Raw genomic sequence first — 17,625 nt, 5'->3', positions numbered from 1 at the left:
TCAGATATTCTGATCCGGCACGGCAAAAAATCATCTAGCTCGCCAAGACTGAACGCACCAGCAGTTAGTGATTTGATTGCCGCCTCGTTCACACGTACATCAAACCATTTGGTACGCCACGGGCATCAGAGCAAGTTCATACGAACATAGCAACGAGCAGGCGAGAAGAACAACTATATAAGCCCATGCACCCCGATCTGAAGCCATCAAGCAAAACCAGAGCACACTTAAAGCAACAGAAGAGTGAGAGCGAGGAGAGCTCGAGCACTTGTTCAAGCGAAGCAAAGATGACCACCGCCAGAGGTGTAGCCACCATGGCGATGTTCCTCCTGGTCGCGCTCTCCGCCTCCCACATGGCGTCCTCCCTCCGCCTCGGCGTGTGCCGCGCCAGCGGCTATCTCCCGGGCCGGTCCGGCAACTGCGAGAAGAGCAACGACCCGGACTGCTGCGAGGACGGCAAGAGCTACCCGCAGTACCGGTGCTCGCCGCCAGTGACCGCGAGCACCAAGGCCGTGCTGACGCTCAACAGCTTCGAGAAGGGCAAGGACGGCGGCGGCCCGTCGGAGTGCGATAACGCCTACCACAGCGACGAGGAGAAGGTGGTGGCGCTCTCCACGGGGTGGTTCAGCAACATGGCGCGCTGCGGCCACCGCATCAAGATCTCTGCCAACGGCAACTCCGTGTACGCCAAGGTGGTGGACGAGTGCGACTCCGTGCACGGCTGCGACGATGAGCACAACTTCGAGCCGCCCTGCGACAACAACATCGTCGACGCCTCGCCGGCGGTGTGGGACGCACTGGGGCTCGACCAGAGCGTCGGCATGGTGGACATCACCTGGTCTGAGGAGTGAGTGCCAGTTCATGGTAGTGTCTGGTTTCTGTACAGTACGGTACATGCCGTGTACGGATGGAGAGATTAGTAGTCGTGGCTCGTTGCTTTTATCCTGTTTGCTATGATAGTATATGGAATAAAAGGAATAGTACATTTTTTTAAAGAATGGCAAGACATTTGTCAAACTTTGAGAGGTACAGTACTTCTTTTCTACTAGGCACATTTCTAACCCTAAAAATCAATGTAAGGTTTATTGTGATGGATCTGTCCACCCGGGTTCTGAGTTCTCGACTCAACACAGGTGCTCACGTTTGACTCAATCTCTCAGTGATGTTCATAGGAGTAGCGATAGGGGTAGGGTTTGCGTGATTGTATTTATAGGGGTGAGTGTGTGCATGTATATAAGTGTTAGCATCTGTACTATGTTCAGCGAAAAGACTATAATATCGTTCATTTCCGGTCATCAACAGTTAAACTTTTTATTTTTAAATTTTGTGGAATTTGGAATGTTTTTTTTTGTTGATGTGGAGACGTGGCGAGGGATAAAATGGTATTACAGTCCTTTACAAAGCTATCTTTGAAAACTTAATGTTTCTTTTTTTGACGTGTTATGGAATATATGTGGTATAAATATTTTTACATATTTGAAATCAATTGTGACACGGATAAAAAAGTTATTGCATGCTAATTAAACTGTTATATTCCCTACAGATGCAACTTGTTCTTTCAAGTTTCGCATATGAATTTCAATTTTTTGTACATAGTTGTTTAAGGTGGTATACTAAAATTTTCAAATTTAGGCATAGTTTCCAAATTTTCATAATTTATAATGACTTGATTTTTTTAGAAATTGTGCATAGGATTAGTCAGATAGAACCTAAATCAACTTAGTATAGGTGTTTAGTTTGATCAACATAATAAAAAAGTTTGGTTTTGTTTTAAACATTATCTTTTTTATTTTTCCGGATATATATTATTTCACTTATGAAAAGTTATTTAGGTTATAAATACTTCTTAGTAAAAAGCATATTTTTATCAACTTAAAAATTTAAATATCATTTAACTGCTGACCACATCGCCACGTTAATGCCATGTCATCGAACCATAATTTAAGTCAATGTTAAAAAATTTATTTTCATAGTTGACGGTTGACAAGTGAAATGTTGCGTAGCAAGGTTTAAAAAACACACTCGCCCTGTCCGGAGTGTAAAATAGGCTGCGCAGAACTAGATTTTACATGTGCCAACTAGAAAGGCTGAATAGATATTATTCTACAGCATGGTGAGAAACTGTAGAGGATTTTCCCTTGTTGACGTGTGGTCCTACTGCACTCGGGCCACACATCAGCAAGTGAGTCCCCCTTGCAGTACTGCAGGGCAGACTTATCCCACGAAACTGCATGGATTGGGTTGTGAAGGATAAAAGGCCGCAGCTCCAAAATTCTTCGAGTTTTCCAATTTTACTAATTTGAATATGAAATTAACTTGTGCAGATCCCACGTTGCTGTGTAGAACAAATTCTCCACGTGTTCACATGGAACGAATTCGAACCATTCCATACGGCACGGCGAAAAACAACTACGTGGTGGCCGGATTGCCGTCTCGGGCAATCACATCGTCAATCAAACCATCCGGTACGCCATGTGTATCAGTGCAAGTTCAGACTAATGTAGCACGCGGAAAGACCACTATGGCACTATATATAATCCCATGCACGACTAATCTCAAAGCAGCAAGCAAACCAGAGCACAGGAAATAAGAAAAACAGAGAGAGCTTGAGCACTTCATTTTTCAGGGAAGCAAAGATGGCCACTGCCAGAGCTGCAGCCGCCATGGCGATCTTCGTCCTGGTTGCGCTCTCTGCGTCCCACATGGCGTCCTCCCTCCGCCCCGGCGCCGGCCTCGGCGTGTGCCGCGCCAGCGGCTACCTCCCCGGCCGGTCCGGCAACTGCGAGAAGAGCAACGACCCGGACTGCTGCGAGGACGGCAAGAGGTACCCGCAGTACCGCTGCTCGCCGCCGGTGACCGCGAGCACCAAGGCCGTGCTGACGCTCAACAGCTTCGAGAAGGGCAAGGACGGGGGCGGCCCGTCGGAGTGCGACAACGCCTACCACAGCGACGAGGAGAAGGTGGTGGCGCTCTCCACCGGGTGGTTCAGCAACATGGCGCGCTGCGGCCACCGCATCAAGATCTCTGCCAACGGCAACTCCGTGTACGCCAAGGTGGTGGACGAGTGCGACTCCGTGCACGGCTGCGACGACGAGCACAACTTCGAGCCGCCCTGCGACAACAACATCGTCGACGCGTCGCCGGCGGTCTGGGACGCCCTGGGGCTCGACCAGAGCGTCGGGATGGTGGACATCACCTGGTCTGAGGAGTGAGTCTGAGATGGTTGTCTGCTGTAGTGCTCTATCTGTTGGCACTTGGCACATGCTGTGTACGATTAGAGGATACAGGTCCTGGGCTCATTGCCCTGCTCTAGTGTACTCTATGCAGTATCATTATAGTCTATATATATATGGAATAAATAGTGCACGCAGAGTATAGTGAACATTAATGAAGCTAGTAATGCGCTTGACACCAGTAGTACAGAGCTTAACATCACGGAATGGTGTGCATCGTTATGTGTTAAGCATGTGCATGCCCAATAAGAACCCTGACAGCAGAAAACATATTCTGGTACCGCATTTTCATGAGTACACATCACAGAGGAGATGCAAAGGGCAATTGATTTCCACACAGATTCTAATGTTGAATTCTAGGGATTTCAACAGAAAGCTCAGGCGGCAGTACGCGGCCACTGGGACGCACCAAATCTGAGCAGCAAACTACACTCAGCTGTGAATTCATTCAAGCTTCATAACAGTTTTAGCATTGAGCAGGTCAACAAGAACACAGATTGCACTGAGGAATCCCATCTGCTTCTGTTGCTACTCAATTGAACTCGAATCAGACAAGAGCAATCCAGCGGATTCCATGATGGTAAATTGGCTAATGTGGCTGCTTGATGGGTTCCATTAGTGGTACATACATAGAAGTATCAGGTGGATTCTTCAGCTTTGAACCGATCACAGCTATCTCATACGGCTTCAACAAGCCTTGCCCGAACTGAACTCTGATCTGTTATAGGTATAGGTACAATGCTGCCAATGAAAAGAAAATAGTTGTTAGTATTCCCTTGAAAATCTAAAAAAAAAGTATGTGTGCTAGTAATACCGAATGATACAACTCAAGAACATAGGCAAACAAAAAGGGACGCTCATGAAACTTGCCTGTAAAGTATTTCTCCTCCATTTATCACCTTCTTAGATATCCAGTCGGGAGCCAGATCCTCTAAAATATGCAGCTGCTCTTCTATCTCCCCTGGAGTGGGCAAGGATAACACACCATCAGCATAACTCAGGAAATATCAAGTATAATTTGCAGTTTTTACATTGATAATCAATTCATCATTACCTGTCTCTTCTATCTCCAAGTTGCTGGCAAGAATATAGTGGAAAAGTTCCTGTTTCGTGATTTGCGAATTCTTGGTAGAACGAGAAATATCACAGACTATATCAAATGTGCTACAAAGCGAAGCTATCTTTTCCTGGGTTTCCACTGGGTCTATTTGATTGGTTTTTTCTTCATAAGTAAAGGAGATAAGATCATTTTCCTGCAAGGAAAAAGTTACATCAAAGAAATGAATTAGCTTAGAGTTATTCAAGTTTTTTTTTTTATTTGATAGGTAAAACTCTTGAAACAGCAGGAGGAAGACATCTATTAGTCATACACCATGACATACCTTCAAAAACAGGAGTACATTATTTTTTTATAGTGCATTTGTACAGGAAAAGTCATTCTACCTGACTAACCTATTGCTGGATAAGTTCCAAGATCATCAGTAAGCTACTACTGGTTATTAATAGTCTAATACCTGGCTTATTTCCATAGCATCAACTACTGCACGGTCAACATTCTACTGCACTGTACTATTAGATGAAGGTAGCTCTAAGTCTATTTGACACAACCCAGATTAACGCAGTTTACCAATCCTATGATGAAAAGCACGCAATTGAATGCAGAAAGAGCTGTCCAGTACTCCAGTGTCCACATTTTCTCCATTGCACATTAGTCTTTTTTTCTAGAAATCAGAATCCAAGCACAAGGATTTTGTTATCTAACTTATGTTATTGACTACGGCATCTGTGGTCCTCCAGCATTTAGTTATGTGCTAATCCATATAAAATAAATACAATTCTATCTGATGGATAGGAATCAGATCAGTACCTCTAGTGACTTGTTGGAACTAGATGAAACTTCTGAGAACACGTCCTTTTTAGCTGTAGCCTCATGTTCCATTCCATCGTGACAAGACAGGCTTCCTCCTTCAAATTTTAACGATGTATTCAGTGATCTGCGGGCTGAACTGGTTGAACGTGGTTCAGAAATGTGTCCACAAGTGGTCTCAAGTTTCTCAAGTGAAGTCGGCAACAGCCTTTTTGGTGTCTGCATTGCTGGTGTTCCAGCCAAAAATGATGATTCTGAGGTCCCTTGTTTCGGTGTACTCTCTTGACAACACGAGATCAAATGGCGGCTTGGAGTAGCAGAGATTTCAGAGTTCACTGGAACTGGAGCATGTGTGTCTTGCTTTTTAGGGCTTCTGTTTGTCCCTTCCGTATCATAAGCACGCACAGAGCTCAGTTCTGCTGGATCAGATAGCAACTGAGTCTTTTCTGTTCCATCAGCAACAATTTTCTGTGACATGAGTTTTTGAAAAGTTTGTGGGAAGTGGGAAGCATATGACAATCCATCCTCAGTGGTGCCCTGCAGAGGTGGCTCCGCAGCATGTCCATCAGGTGCCTGAAGATATAACTTCTCCCTTGGCCTTGAATTAAAGGGTTCTGGTAGGATTGCCTCAGGAATGTCTGTACCCTGCATACATAACAAATGCAACTAAAATGCTGAGTAAACTATCATGATCTGAAGACTAAATATAATATATCACCTTAAAAAGGCCCATACAGGCTCACTTGGGATGAAAGAATTTCAGTTGAGGTCAAACTAAGAAAAATATTGTACAGTGAAACTCTATTATTAACAACCACCTGAGCAAGGCCAAGTTAAATCAAGTTTAGTACCTTATGATGAGCATCCAAAAAATTCAAAAGCTTTGAGTAAAACGCCTCGCAGATTGCCATTGATGGAGACTCATCTGGACTTGTACATTCCACAACATCCATGACAAGTGTGATTTCCATATCAGGATACATGCATAAGCTTTTCTCATCATGTAAGAGTATCCTCTTTATCTGGATTGCTTCTGGAAATAAATGCTTCATCTGGGCCAAATGACTGTATGAGAATGTCCTGTAATGCAGAAATATTACCATCCAACTGCAACAAAAAAGAAAATAAAAATAATAATCCATATAGATAGTTTCATTGTCATTGGTACCTCTTTGTGAGTACTTCCACCTGGGTAGCAATATTCTTAAATGTAGTCATCTTCTTCCGTAACCGTAGCAACCTTATAGAACTTTCCATTCTATTGAAAAAATTCAGCAAATCCTTGTGTCTGCCATTGTGAATAAGAAAGACAAGGTGAAAAATCAGATGCTTCAGATATGAGATGCATGATATATCGAGATGGCTCACTTCTCAAGGAGTTCGATGCTTCCTGAAATTAGAGGTCGGCTAACACCAGGTGAAAGACTGTCATTATAGTCTTCATCATCTGTGTCATCCTCATCTTCCCCCAGCTGGTTTGCAAATCTGTCTTTGTACCTCTCTGCAAGCAAATTCCTTGCTAGCGAACTCACAACAACCCCTTTGCTTCTAGATTCAAGCTTCTCTGGAGTGGGTGATTCAATTTTGCTTCCAGAATCTTCCGTGTTAGCTTTCATCTTGTGTATTGTTGAAGGGCTACTTGAATCATTATCATTCGAAATTTGAGGCAGTCCTTTCTCAAGGTCAAGCTGAGTAGTATTCCCCTCACTCATTTTCAGATCCAAACACTAAAATAGTGGGATCATAAGTTATATGCTCCAAACTAAATTGAACACAAATGCAAAATGCATAGAAGGACATGGGTGAACTGCAGACAGTAGTATGATAGAACGCTAGCCAAGAGTAGCAAACCAGATCCCAGAAATTTACCTCCGGCTAGAGCCCGCGGCGCGCTCGACGTCTCAGATCCAGAGGAGGGCGGCGCTTCGGACGCAGGATTCGCCGCGGGAGTCGGCCGGCGGCGGCGGGAGCGTGCCGTTGTGGTGAGAGAGGTTGGGGGAGCGAAGAGCCGAGGACCGGAAGAGGAGGCCAAACGAAAGCACGGCCGCAACGTGCTTAAAAATGGCGGAGCAAAAAAGCGAACGCCAACGCCCAGGTCGAGCCCAACGGCTATATTTGTGGCCCTTCTATATGCCGCCAGCGTCAACCACTTACCTGGGCCATTCTGTGCTTCCCGCTGCCAGCCCACACGTTCGGCTCCAGCTGGGCCGGCCCATTCCAACCCACGAACCTCTTGCTCTCTCGTTTCTCTCCCCAACTCGGCGAACCCGGATCGCACCGAGCGCCGAGAATGGATGCTCCGCAAGCGTGCGCCGCCGGCTCCGAGCTGGAGCTCGCGCGGGCGCGGTGCGGCGCGCTGCACGGCCGCCTCGCGGCTTCGCCGGACCTGCCGCGCCAGCCCGCGCTCCGCTCCCTCCTCCGCCTCGTCACCGCCGAGCTGGGGTTCCTCGCCTCGGCCCACCCGGACCCCGCGGCGCCGCTCTCCTCCAACCTGCCCCACCTCGCGGCGCTCCACCTCCTCCTCACCCACCCGGCCGTGCGGAGCCCGTCTCGGCTCTCGCCGCTCCCGGGGGTCGACTTCGCCTGCGCCTTCCGCGGCCGGCCCGCGTGGGCGCTCCTCTCCGCGAGCAACCCCGCCAGGCTCGCCTGGGTCCCGCGCGGGGGGCTCCGCGCCCGCGTCGCGTCGGTGCTGGATGCCGCGCGCGGCGCTCCGCCCGCTACGCGACCCGAGAAGCTGCTCCTCGTCTTCTCCCGCGGTGTCGGCGCGGACATCGCGCTGGGGCTCGCGGTGGGGTTTGGGGCCGTGGAGACCGACATGCTCGCGGAGTTCGTCGGTGTTTCCGAGGATGAGGATGATGAAGGGTGGATTGCCGTCAGCTTCAACACGGGTGAGGAGATGAGGAGCTTCAGGGCGTTCGAGATTGATATCGTGGAGGGTGCTGCCGAGGTTTTGCTGCCACCGGAGGCCACGGTGGCTGAGGGAAGCTCTGATGAGGAGGTGCCTTTGGGTTTTGAGGGAGCGTTTGGTGCCTTCGTGGGGAAGATGTGGAGGGAATCGAGGGAGCTGATGAATTTGGACACCACGGCCCTGGTTGCTATAGTGTCAGGGATCAGCAACGGCGGGGTGGGGAAACTGATGGCTGCGCCCAAGGAAGTGACCAGGGCAAGGTTCAAGTGCAACTACAAGTTCGTCATGGATCAGGTCATTTGGAAATGTTCGTTTTGCAATCTAGAAGCTAGTGTTTCATTCCCCAGTTCTAAACTATGTTGATTAGTTGTTAACTGTAATCAAGTACATGGATTTAATTGTGTTTCGCGATTTGCATAAGGAAGCCCACATCAAACACTTACTTGAATCTTCAGAAATATGTTTCTGCAGTCCAAATTGATAAATGATAATAGAAATAGTGAATTGCTATACTAGAGAACTGTGCACTTACAAAATATCTCATGCAGTACATTGTATCTTGAATCATTTCATGCTTGCTTTGTAGGCACATTCCGAACTGCAGTTACCAATACTCCTAGAGTTGGGTAAAGCAGTTGAGGGTAAGCAATGTATCATATGTGGAACTGTCAACTCAGAGTTCAAAGAAATTGTTTCGATGTGTGGTGGGCCTGAGGAGAAAACCAGAGCAAGACACTTACTGAAACAACTCACGTAAGTTCTGTCACATAGCTAATATGGTTATTCAAGGTCCAGTATTTTGTGCCATGGTTTAGTAACCCTTATCTTGAATTTGAACACGATTCTTCTGTTACCATAATATTGCATACAGGATTTAAGACATAACCCATCATCAAGTTTCCCTTTGAGAACTAACCCATCATCAATTTTCCCTTTGAGAACTAACACATGATCAAGTTTGTGAGGCAGATTTTTGCTCTTACTTTTCCTATCTTTATGTGGATCATTTGTGGTGCATGTAGTGCCCAATTGTAGCTGTCAGACGATTTTCTTTGTTCTTCTGATCCTTATATGTTGAAAATATGTAGATGCACTGGGTTCTACAAGATTTTTACAAATAAAAGTACTCAACAATTTGTCATTTCACCCTTGAATTCTGTGGACGAGTGGACCTTTATTGGCTGCCAAGTAAAAATTTTGTAGTAATTGGTAGGCTAAAGGACAGCCATATAAATTGGTAGAACTGGCGATACCATCTATGTTATTACACTAGATTTGCTAAATTGGTAGATAATTGAGAACTGCTTTAGCTTCTAGTGACTTTGAATCAAACATGTTGTGGCTGCTAGCTACCTGTTTCACCTGCCCTCTATATCTGCACAAATATTTTGTTCTCTGATTCAACTAATATTTTCCTGTCCATATAACCATACTAGACACGTGCTGGACTAGAAACTCTAGTATTTTCTGTACGTCATTATTATCGTATCCTATGTGTTCCGTGCTTGCAAATGGCCTTGAATTCGTTTTTTCCAACCACACAACCAGTATCTTACAGAACACTGACCAACGCATTTGGGCCTGCAGTATTATCCCAGACAGTCCTTCAGCACGTATGATGGATCTTCCAACCACAAGGAAGCTCGCAATGAAGAACAAAGTTGTTTTCGGTACAGGTGACCATTGGCGCGCTCCAACTTTGACTGCTAACATGGGGTTTGTAAGGGCTGTTTCACAGTCTGGTATGCCTTTGCTAACCATCGAGCACAGACCTCGGGCATTGATTGGTCTGTAACAGACGGGTGGGCAAAAACTAAGGTATAGGTGTTTGAGATCCAAGCGTTGTAATTCTGCCCCTCCGGAACATGAATCTATCAGAAGTTGTAGTCATTTTAGTTGTGCTGTTCCGAGAGCTTGGTGCAGTGATGTCTATCTTGTCCTGCTTGCTTTGTACATAACTTTATATGGTCCTGATCCACTGAAGTTTTTTGGAGTGAGAATGGTGTTTTCATTTATCGTACTTCTTACGGTCATGTACCCCGTAGTATCCCTGTGACGTCAAAGTCAAACATCATAACATGTGTGGCACTAGTTTTCAAGTCTTCAGCATAGGTATGGATGAACGGCTGAACGCATGACACAATTAACTAGTCATACTCGTACGAGATAATTTCAGCTCACTGAGTAGCTAATTATGTTTTATGTTGCGTCGGACCTACCATTATAGCTGTAAGTGAAGACGTTTTAAGCTACTTTTGATACCCTAGCAAGCAAAACATTCTTATAGATCGTATAGGAACATCAGACACTAGATGCATCCAGAAATTGATGATTCAAGCGTACAGATGAACATGGATTTTATTTCCACACCAAAACTAGGACCAGCATATCAAATAACATGATTGTTCTTTCCACCCTGAGCTATTAGCTGTTAAATTGCACATAAGCATTGAAAAATGTTTTCACAGACGTCATCTGAGGCCACCCAGGGAAGCCCATCAACTGAGTATTTTTCCAAAAAAAAGGATGACACAAACTAGTAGGATTTTCCACAGTGAATCAAGCTGCCAGCCCCCAAGAAAAGCCCAAAAATTGCTGCGCTGCCCACAGTGGTCTGTCCAATGTATCTTATCTTTAGCAACCCAGGAATCTATGAAACAGAATAACACACTGATTAGCACCCATAATAACCATAGAAATAACTATAAACTAGCATTCAAATACGTTTTCTCTTGTCAGTTAAATCAACAAAAAGCTACATTTTGCCATGAGTTTGATAAAGTAAATCTCCACTAACATTAATTGAATGGACAATCAAGGCTTAATCTCAACAGAATATCAGTAACACCATGATATGTAGCACCTTTTGCGTCTTAAAAGATAGGATGACAGATTTATTTCGTTTCCACTGTTTTGATTGATGCATCAATATCTAATAATTTATGAACGTTGTTCATCAAGAATGCCACAAAACCAAATATTGAAAGGGGAATCAAATAAAAGCACAACCACAAAAGCAAGCAATGTATGCATACCTTGTATCTGAATGCCTCAAAAGTTCCATAGCAAGCACCTGCACAGAAAGATGGAAAACATGCCAATTATTAACTCGGTACCCATATCCTATGGCAGCAGAAAGAAGAAAACAATATGCCATTTATTTTCGTGATATTCATATCCTAGGAAGCACATGGTCTCGAGAACTAGTTACAAGCAACTTTCTGTTGGAGCTACATCTTGGATGAACAATTGTATCAGAGTCGTCTCCCAGAAGAAGCAAAGAAGCCAAGCATGTTAGCTACCAACGGTGGAAGCACTGGTCCTCTAACATGCCGTAAAAACATGCCTAAAAAGTAATACTTTCCAAAGGAGCATCTTTTCTGCCTTATACAATACCCAAAAACAATAAGTAAGAATGCCAGAGACTAGTAGCCTAATACAACGACAACCATATCCAACCCTTTTCAACAGAGGAAAGTACAAAACCACCAGGTGGAACTATAACTTTTCAACGGTAAATACCAGTAAGTTGGACATACGAACAATCTCAAATCGCTGTCATCTTTCCATAATGAAGTCCAAATCAGCAAATAAAACCAAAATCGAATTATACATGGGTACAGAGTACATTCCACAGTGGCATTGAACGGCTTTTGACACTATAAGTCATTCAGTCAAAAGCAAATAGAAAATCTTATATTTTTCATCCCAAGTCCTAACAACCAGAAGCAGATTCACCAAACAAGCAACAACCCTTAAAGCACACGCGATTGGGCAAACAAACCCCAACTAGAGCATCGACCTAGTCTCCCAGGACTCATCGTCTAGTACTTCAACCTCCAGAACTGCTACCTAAACTTGGACTCTCAACAAAGCTGCGTGGCTCGCACATCTGAGGCCGCAGAGCCCCCCAACTAACCAGACAAGCCACGGATCAGCGGCTAGCTCTAGAAGATCCCTCGAATCGCACACTAATCCGCTTCAACCTACCGCAAAACCATGGGAACCCGCACCATTTCGCGCGGATTGATACAGGGCTAGGGTTTAAGGTTTTATGGAGGGAGGGGTCTTACCGACGGCTCCGCCCACCGCGCCGCCGATGGCGGCTCCGGCGCCCACGCGCGCCAGGCAGCTGTCGGTCCTCGCCATCACCTTCTCTCGTCCTCTACCACCGCGCCGCCGCCGCTCTCGTCCACCTCTTGCGTGGAGTATCTATCCGGCTCGCCGGTCGCAGCGCGCGTTTATGGGCCGGGTTGCGGTCGCGGCGTCTTGCGCAAGTCTTTTCCGGCCGGGTTGGCTGCCTCGTGTTTCCTTCCTTCCCTCGGGTAGGAATTGGGCCGGGCTGTCGTAGGATAATCAAGCAGGGACTAATTTTTTTAATCCGAATCACATCCAATATTTAGATATTAAATAAAAAGATTAAATATAAATTAATTATAAAACTAATTATATAAATGGGGCTATTTCACGAGATGAATCTATTAAACCTAATTAATCCATTATTAGCACATATTTAGCACAGTATAATCAAATTATGGACTAATTAGGTTTAATGGATCCATCTCACGAATTAGCCTCAATCTATGCAATTAGTTTTATAATTAAACTATATTTAATACTTATAATTGGTGTTCAAATATTTAATATGACGGAACTAAAATTTAGCTCGAAAGAACCAACTTCAACATGTATCACCGTGGTAATGGAGAAGCTCCCAAGAGAAGTTTTCTTGGATTAGAAGTAATTGTGCGGTAATTGTGACCCAAGAATTTGTTAAAACGAGAGAGAGTAATGTGGGGATGTAAAACTTGCATTGTCTATTTTTTAATGTACTTCATCAATCTATAATTTGGAACGAAGAGTAAGTTCTCAATGAGAAAACATATTTATTACAAACCTGCTCCGGTTTGCGGTGTAGTCAATTATCGTGGCTAGCTTCTGTTCTGCCGGCATGTTGTGCACTGATTCTTGACGAAGTTGGACTTGGGGCGGGTAAACTTTAAGTTTATTTTTTTTATTTTGAGAGAGAGGAGGTAAACTGCAAGTTGACTTGATGGCTTTTCAGAAGTTCAGGGAGAGCGAGACTGCGCGGATCGTAAACATCGTCCGTCGGTCTGTACCTTCTCGATCAATTAGATGCATACTCTGTCCTTCGGTGTCGCGGCCTATGTTGGAGACTACTTTGGAGCAGGTGAACCGTGTTGACTTCGCAGAGCATACATGGCACAAGTTAACTTTCCTTTGCTCGCTTCGCCATCGCTTTTAGGTGGAGCAGCTGAGCATTGGTGCACTTGTAAATGACCACGCGTCAGGGTTCAGGACCCGGCGTTATCAGAGGTCGCTTTGTTGCAAGCGACGCATCTGGATCTTGGGCCTAACATTATCAGGCTACTTGTAAGCCTCTCCCATGTCGAGTAATGGCAGAATCATTTGGTCGCTGTCAGCTACATTGTTCAGCTCAGCTGTTGTGAAAATCTCTCCCACAGAACAGGCGGAAATGGTGAAATGAACTCTGAAAGGCCATCAGTATTATTCCTCTCTAACAGTAATAATGTGATACAGTATGCTACAATCTGTACACAAGATGAACACGACGGGGTGGGCTGGAGCGCACGTGTACGTGCAAAAACCACACCGCCAGGAGCACTCTGCCCAAAAGAATCCAATCGGAACGCAGCAACTCTATCTCCCAATCCCGATTCCCAACAGGAATCCCAACGAAATCTAGGAGCGCGGCAACACGAACGGAATCGCAAGTCACAGCTTGAAGCCGAACTTGCAGTTGCTGGCCTTGATCTTGATGGGGCTGCTGACGTCCATGATCCTGTCGACGACGAGGTCGCAGCGCACCCTGGCGGTGACCTTCCACAGCCTGAGGCTCCCCAGCTCGACGCGCACGGGCACGTCGGCGCGGAACACCAGCGGCACGGCCCCGTCCCGCTGCGCGTCCCGCATCCCGGACACGGCGGCGCTGGCCAGCTGCACCTCCCCGGCCATGGCGAGCGCCAGCACCGTGGTGTTGCGGCGGCCCTGGTAGAAGGCCGGCAGCGCGCCCCGCGCCAGGGGGTACGGGCCGTACCACACGCTCAGGCTGGACCCGCGCTCGTAGTACACGCCGATGCGCGCGTTCGGGTTCGCCGCCGTCACCGTCACGTCGAACGCCGCCCGCGCCGTGAGCGTGGACGGGTCGACCTGGAACGCGGACACGGCCAGGCGGTCCACCGAGTACCGCGGCGCCTGGGGCTTGAAGATCAGGTACAGCGCGGCCGCGGCCGCCGCGGCGAGGACGGCCAGCACGGCCGCGGTGGCGACGACGCAGCAGAGGAAGCGGCAGCAGCAGCCGCGGCCGCGGCGCTTCGGCGGAGGAAGGGGCGCCGGCGGCGCCACGCGGCGCGGCGGCGGGGGAAGCGGGCCGTGCCCGTAGCCGCCGTGGCCCCGCTGTTGTTGGTTGTTGGCGCGCTGCGCCGGGTCGCCCTTGTCCGACCGGAACGAGCCGCCGGGCACCAGCGGTGCCGTCGGGCGGTTCCGGCCGGCCTCCAGGTCGACCGGGTGGATCCGCTGGTGGTCCGCCATGGCCGGACTTCAACAGCAGCAGCTGCTACGCGCACCACCCGGCTCTTCTCCGCGGCGGAAGCAAGGTCACGCTAGCTCCACCTCCCGCTCGCCCCGCCTTTGCTTGCGGCCTGCCTGCACTGCGCGTCGCGTGCGTGCTCCCCGCTCCACTCCGTCCCTTGCTGGCTGCTGCAGAGACCCGCGCGGCTCTCTTTGTATATAGCAGGCGCAGCGGCGCAGGACTAGGCGTCACGCCACTAGCCCACTACGGGGCGGTGGCGAGGAGGTGGAAAGGCGGTTGACTTGCTGAGGAGGGGAGGCTTGTCTGTGAAGGCGGGCCGCAGGGTTTATGCGCGCGCGCGCGCGTGGGGTGAAGGAGAGGGGGGGAGGAGGCGGGGACGTGAAGTCTCCACCTGGCCCCCCCCCCCCCCCCAACGGCACGGGCGCCAGGCGCGTCGTCGAAAGGGTGCGGGCCGGGGCTGCGTTTTTCGCTTATTTTACTGTGCTCTCGCGGCGCGGTTGCTTGGGCTTGGAGTGCGCCGGTTGTTGGGATGGCGCGTGGAAGTCAGCAAGTGGAAGGGAGCGGGGCGCGGCTGGTGGCGGCCGAGACGCGTCAGCGTGGTGCGGCGCGGCGGCCTTTTTCCTCAACGGGGGTGGACGGGCGCAGACGGCTCCATGCGACCACGCCTGATACTGCACATGGGGGCGCTCGAAACGCACACGGAAATTAAGGGGGGGTGTGGCTCCGGGATCTAAATTTTAGGCTTATCACATCAAAGATAATTTTATCGTTTAGAAATATTAAATAAAATTTAATTATAAAATTAATTGCAAATCACTGTAGTAAATTATAGATTAATTAAGCTTATTAAATTTGTATCGCTAATTAGTATCCATACGTGCAAAAAGTTTTACAAATAAATTTTATTTAATACTCTAAATAGTAAGATTTTTTTTCATAGGGCTATTAGCCCTCCAAAATCTAACGGCGCCTAAGGGTGTGTTCGTTTCCCATTATAAGCCTCTAAAAATTTTAGAGGCCTCGATCCCTCTAAGGGTGCGTTCGTTTCCGATTATAGGCCTCTAAAAATTTTAGAGGCCTCGGTCCCTCTAAAAAATCGCAGTCTTATTAGATGCTGGATTAGAGGGTTGTTTGGTGCCAAACCTCTAAAATTTAGATGTTTCGGGTTTTCGAGGGGTGAAACGAACACACCCTAAAGAATCGCAGTCTTATTAGAGGCTGGATTAGAGGGCTGTTCGGTGTCAAATCTCTAAAGTTTAGATGTTTCGGGTTTTAGAGGGGTGAAACGAACGCACCTAAGTTAAAAAAAAGGCACATGGAAATAGCCCGCGCGGGCAGAGGATCTGTCGGGGGCGGAGGATTTTCCTTTTTCCGTGCGCGAGCACGTGACGTACTGACGTTCCCTGTGATTGGGACGCTGCAGCCACCGCGCCGGCACGCGGCGAGGCGGGTCGGCAGAGTTGCCCGCCTCACGCGGCAACGCGGCGGCTCTGGCTTCACGCTGCCGCTCCGCGTCACGCCCGTCCGATGAAAGGCTCTGCCGTGCCGCGAGGAACGGTCGTAGCTGTTGCTCCACCGGTCGGTGCTTGGTCAACGTTGGTGACTGTTAGTGAGTGGCGACCATGTTGCTGAATGCTGAGTGCTTAACACTGTACTCCTATGTTAAGATTGTGCTGACTATAACTGAGTAACTGCGCAACCACTTGCGAGATGCTTGCGGTTTTTGCTAACGGGAGATTTATTACTTACGGTAAGGCTACGGATGAGACGTCTAATTTCCGTCCATCGATCGGATGCTCTACATATATTGCAAGAGACGAGCACCAATATTGTAATTATTATTTTTTTATATTTCATTGTGGACGTTGCACGAAATATGGTATCAATGTTGCGGTGGGAATTTTCATCATCAAATCGGATGTCAGAATTATTTGTGTACATGTTTTTCTGATGTTGCCAGCGTTGATTTCTGATGTTGCAACTATTATTTATTAATGTTGCGATGGACCGTTCGATGAAAATTTCTGATGAGATATTCGGAAGTAGCGTGGTATTACTTAAATGCGGCAACTTAGCACAGCATATGATCATATATGCTCAAATATACGGCTGTACTAGTACATATCCAACCCGGAGGGTAGGATGTAACCGAGACGTCCTTCGCGCAAGCACCGGTGACGGTCACGAATCATGACGCGCCCTTCGCTGCAGCGCAAGCACGTTTTCCTCGTCGCACGCCAAGACGCGTGTTTTTCTTTTCTTTTTGTGCCGGTGCACGTCATTAATTTTAAGACAAGACACTGATGGTTTGAGAAAAGCAGGAGAACCAAGGCAATCGAACGGCGGTGGTTGAGCGACGCTGATACACGCTACGACACACGGCGGGTGCGGTGATGAGTCAGCAAACAAACTCCCGCATCAAAGCGGTCGAGGAGCAGAAAAGAAGAACTTGATCGGTAGCAGGAGCAGCAAGACTCTTTTTATCTCTAGCTCTGGTGGACTTTCTCTAGCTTGTCATCATCAGGATGCAGGGGATAAAAAGAAGTGTTTGGTTGAACAGCACGGGGAGCATTGTAATCCAGACGGCCTGCGGGTCAGTTCTCTACGTGCCGACGGGATCCGGATTCGTGACGCTCATCAATCCGGTCATCGCGGGAGGGTTATTATCATTTTGATCGCCGCATTTGATGTCCGTCCACCGCCGTCTCTGACTGAAGCGAAGAGGATTAAATAAGGCGAGCGAGCCGGGCTGAAAGCCTGAAGATGCCGGCGACAACTGCAGGCAGCTGCGACGGGGACAGTGAGGAATAAACAAGGCGAGGGAGGGAATGTAGAGCGGAAAAGCGCGACAAGGATCTCGATGCATTGGATTTTTTTTTGCCTTCCGTGGTGTTAGCACTTGTACTTAACAGCTAAATTGTTTTCTTTAGAAGGAGCTAAATTGTTCGTGGACCCTCAATAGTTTATTGGTTGTAAGCGAACTGGTCATAGAAGAATCTCCATTCAATAGGTATGGCAGGGTTGAAACTCAAATCTCCATTCA

The 17,625-nt window shown here is 47.7% G+C and overlaps 5 protein-coding genes across 6 annotated transcripts; 2 read left to right on the top strand and 3 right to left on the bottom strand.

Annotated features, from left to right (window-relative positions):
- Positions 1 to 157: 157 nt before the first annotated feature.
- LOC112875165 (putative ripening-related protein 5) lies at positions 158 to 3,331 on the top strand. The gene is made up of 2 exons (XM_025938905.1): positions 158 to 844; positions 2,738 to 3,331. The coding sequence occupies exons 1-2, from the start codon at positions 186 to 188 to the stop codon at positions 3,210 to 3,212; spliced, it is 1,134 nt and encodes a 377-aa protein (XP_025794690.1). The 5' UTR covers positions 158 to 185; the 3' UTR covers positions 3,213 to 3,331.
- A 211-nt stretch (positions 3,332 to 3,542) lies between these two features.
- On the bottom strand, positions 3,543 to 7,140 carry LOC112875163 (CDT1-like protein b). Its single transcript, XM_025938901.1, has 8 exons — positions 6,970 to 7,140; positions 6,469 to 6,827; positions 6,269 to 6,388; positions 5,952 to 6,180; positions 5,101 to 5,745; positions 4,288 to 4,486; positions 4,104 to 4,194; positions 3,543 to 3,974 (listed from the first exon to the last, which is right to left on the bottom strand). The coding sequence occupies exons 2-8, from the start codon at positions 6,810 to 6,812 to the stop codon at positions 3,911 to 3,913; spliced, it is 1,692 nt and encodes a 563-aa protein (XP_025794686.1). The 5' UTR covers positions 6,813 to 6,827; positions 6,970 to 7,140; the 3' UTR covers positions 3,543 to 3,910.
- A 112-nt stretch (positions 7,141 to 7,252) lies between these two features.
- On the top strand, positions 7,253 to 10,023 carry LOC112875164. 2 transcript variants are annotated; one of them, XM_025938904.1, is made up of 3 exons: positions 7,253 to 8,302; positions 8,613 to 8,761; positions 9,596 to 10,023. In XM_025938904.1, the coding sequence occupies exons 1-3, from the start codon at positions 7,391 to 7,393 to the stop codon at positions 9,801 to 9,803; spliced, it is 1,269 nt and encodes a 422-aa protein (XP_025794689.1). In that variant the 5' UTR covers positions 7,253 to 7,390; the 3' UTR covers positions 9,804 to 10,023. The 2 variants fall into 2 exon arrangements, with proteins under 2 accessions (XP_025794689.1, XP_025794688.1); XM_025938903.1 differs by having other exon boundaries at positions 8,595 to 8,761.
- A 314-nt stretch (positions 10,024 to 10,337) lies between these two features.
- LOC112875742 (reactive oxygen species modulator 1) lies at positions 10,338 to 12,254 on the bottom strand. Its single transcript, XM_025939701.1, has 3 exons — positions 12,082 to 12,254; positions 11,044 to 11,081; positions 10,338 to 10,658 (listed from the first exon to the last, which is right to left on the bottom strand). Exons 1-3 carry the CDS (start codon positions 12,155 to 12,157, stop codon positions 10,545 to 10,547), a joined length of 228 nt encoding a protein of 75 aa, XP_025795486.1. The 5' UTR covers positions 12,158 to 12,254; the 3' UTR covers positions 10,338 to 10,544.
- A 1,252-nt stretch (positions 12,255 to 13,506) lies between these two features.
- Positions 13,507 to 14,893, bottom strand: LOC112873591 (NDR1/HIN1-like protein 6). The gene has a single exon (XM_025936600.1). The coding sequence runs from the start codon at positions 14,579 to 14,581 to the stop codon at positions 13,766 to 13,768; it is 816 nt and encodes a 271-aa protein (XP_025792385.1). The 5' UTR covers positions 14,582 to 14,893; the 3' UTR covers positions 13,507 to 13,765.
- Between the last annotated feature and the right edge of the window lie 2,732 nt (positions 14,894 to 17,625).

This window comes from Panicum hallii, chromosome 9 (genome assembly GCF_002211085.1).
Source record: "Panicum hallii strain FIL2 chromosome 9, PHallii_v3.1, whole genome shotgun sequence".
Classification (NCBI taxonomy): domain Eukaryota; kingdom Viridiplantae; phylum Streptophyta; class Magnoliopsida; order Poales; family Poaceae; genus Panicum; species Panicum hallii.
Note: the sequence above shows the minus strand (reverse complement) of the source record. Positions and strands in the feature narration are given on the sequence as shown.

Excerpts from the sequence above, each read along its gene's own strand:
- LOC112875163 (XM_025938901.1), bottom strand. The coding sequence starts at position 6,812 with ATGAGTGAGGGGAATACTACTCAGCTTGACCTTGAGAAAGGACTGCCT. Across the intron at positions 4,487-5,100 it reads GTTCCAACAAGTCACTAGAG|GAAAATGATCTTATCTCCTT; the intron begins GTACTGATCTGA and ends TTTTCCTTGCAG. Across the intron at positions 3,975-4,103 it reads GGAGGAGAAATACTTTACAG|CATTGTACCTATACCTATAA; the intron begins GCAAGTTTCATG and ends TTTCATTGGCAG.
- LOC112875165 (XM_025938905.1), top strand. The coding sequence starts at position 186 with ATGCACCCCGATCTGAAGCCATCAAGCAAAACCAGAGCACACTTAAAG. Across the intron at positions 845-2,737 it reads GTGGACATCACCTGGTCTGA|CGTGTGCCGCGCCAGCGGCT; the intron begins GGAGTGAGTGCC and ends CGCCGGCCTCGG.
- LOC112873591 (XM_025936600.1), bottom strand. The coding sequence starts at position 14,581 with ATGGCGGACCACCAGCGGATCCACCCGGTCGACCTGGAGGCCGGCCGG.
- LOC112875742 (XM_025939701.1), bottom strand. The coding sequence starts at position 12,157 with ATGGCGAGGACCGACAGCTGCCTGGCGCGCGTGGGCGCCGGAGCCGCC. Across the intron at positions 11,082-12,081 it reads CGCGGTGGGCGGAGCCGTCG|GTGCTTGCTATGGAACTTTT; the intron begins GTAAGACCCCTC and ends CTTTCTGTGCAG. Across the intron at positions 10,659-11,043 it reads TTGAGGCATTCAGATACAAG|ATTCCTGGGTTGCTAAAGAT; the intron begins GTATGCATACAT and ends TCTGTTTCATAG.
- LOC112875164 (XM_025938903.1), top strand. The coding sequence starts at position 7,391 with ATGGATGCTCCGCAAGCGTGCGCCGCCGGCTCCGAGCTGGAGCTCGCG. Across the intron at positions 8,303-8,594 it reads ACAAGTTCGTCATGGATCAG|GCACATTCCGAACTGCAGTT; the intron begins GTCATTTGGAAA and ends CTTGCTTTGTAG. Across the intron at positions 8,762-9,595 it reads CACTTACTGAAACAACTCAC|TATTATCCCAGACAGTCCTT; the intron begins GTAAGTTCTGTC and ends TTGGGCCTGCAG.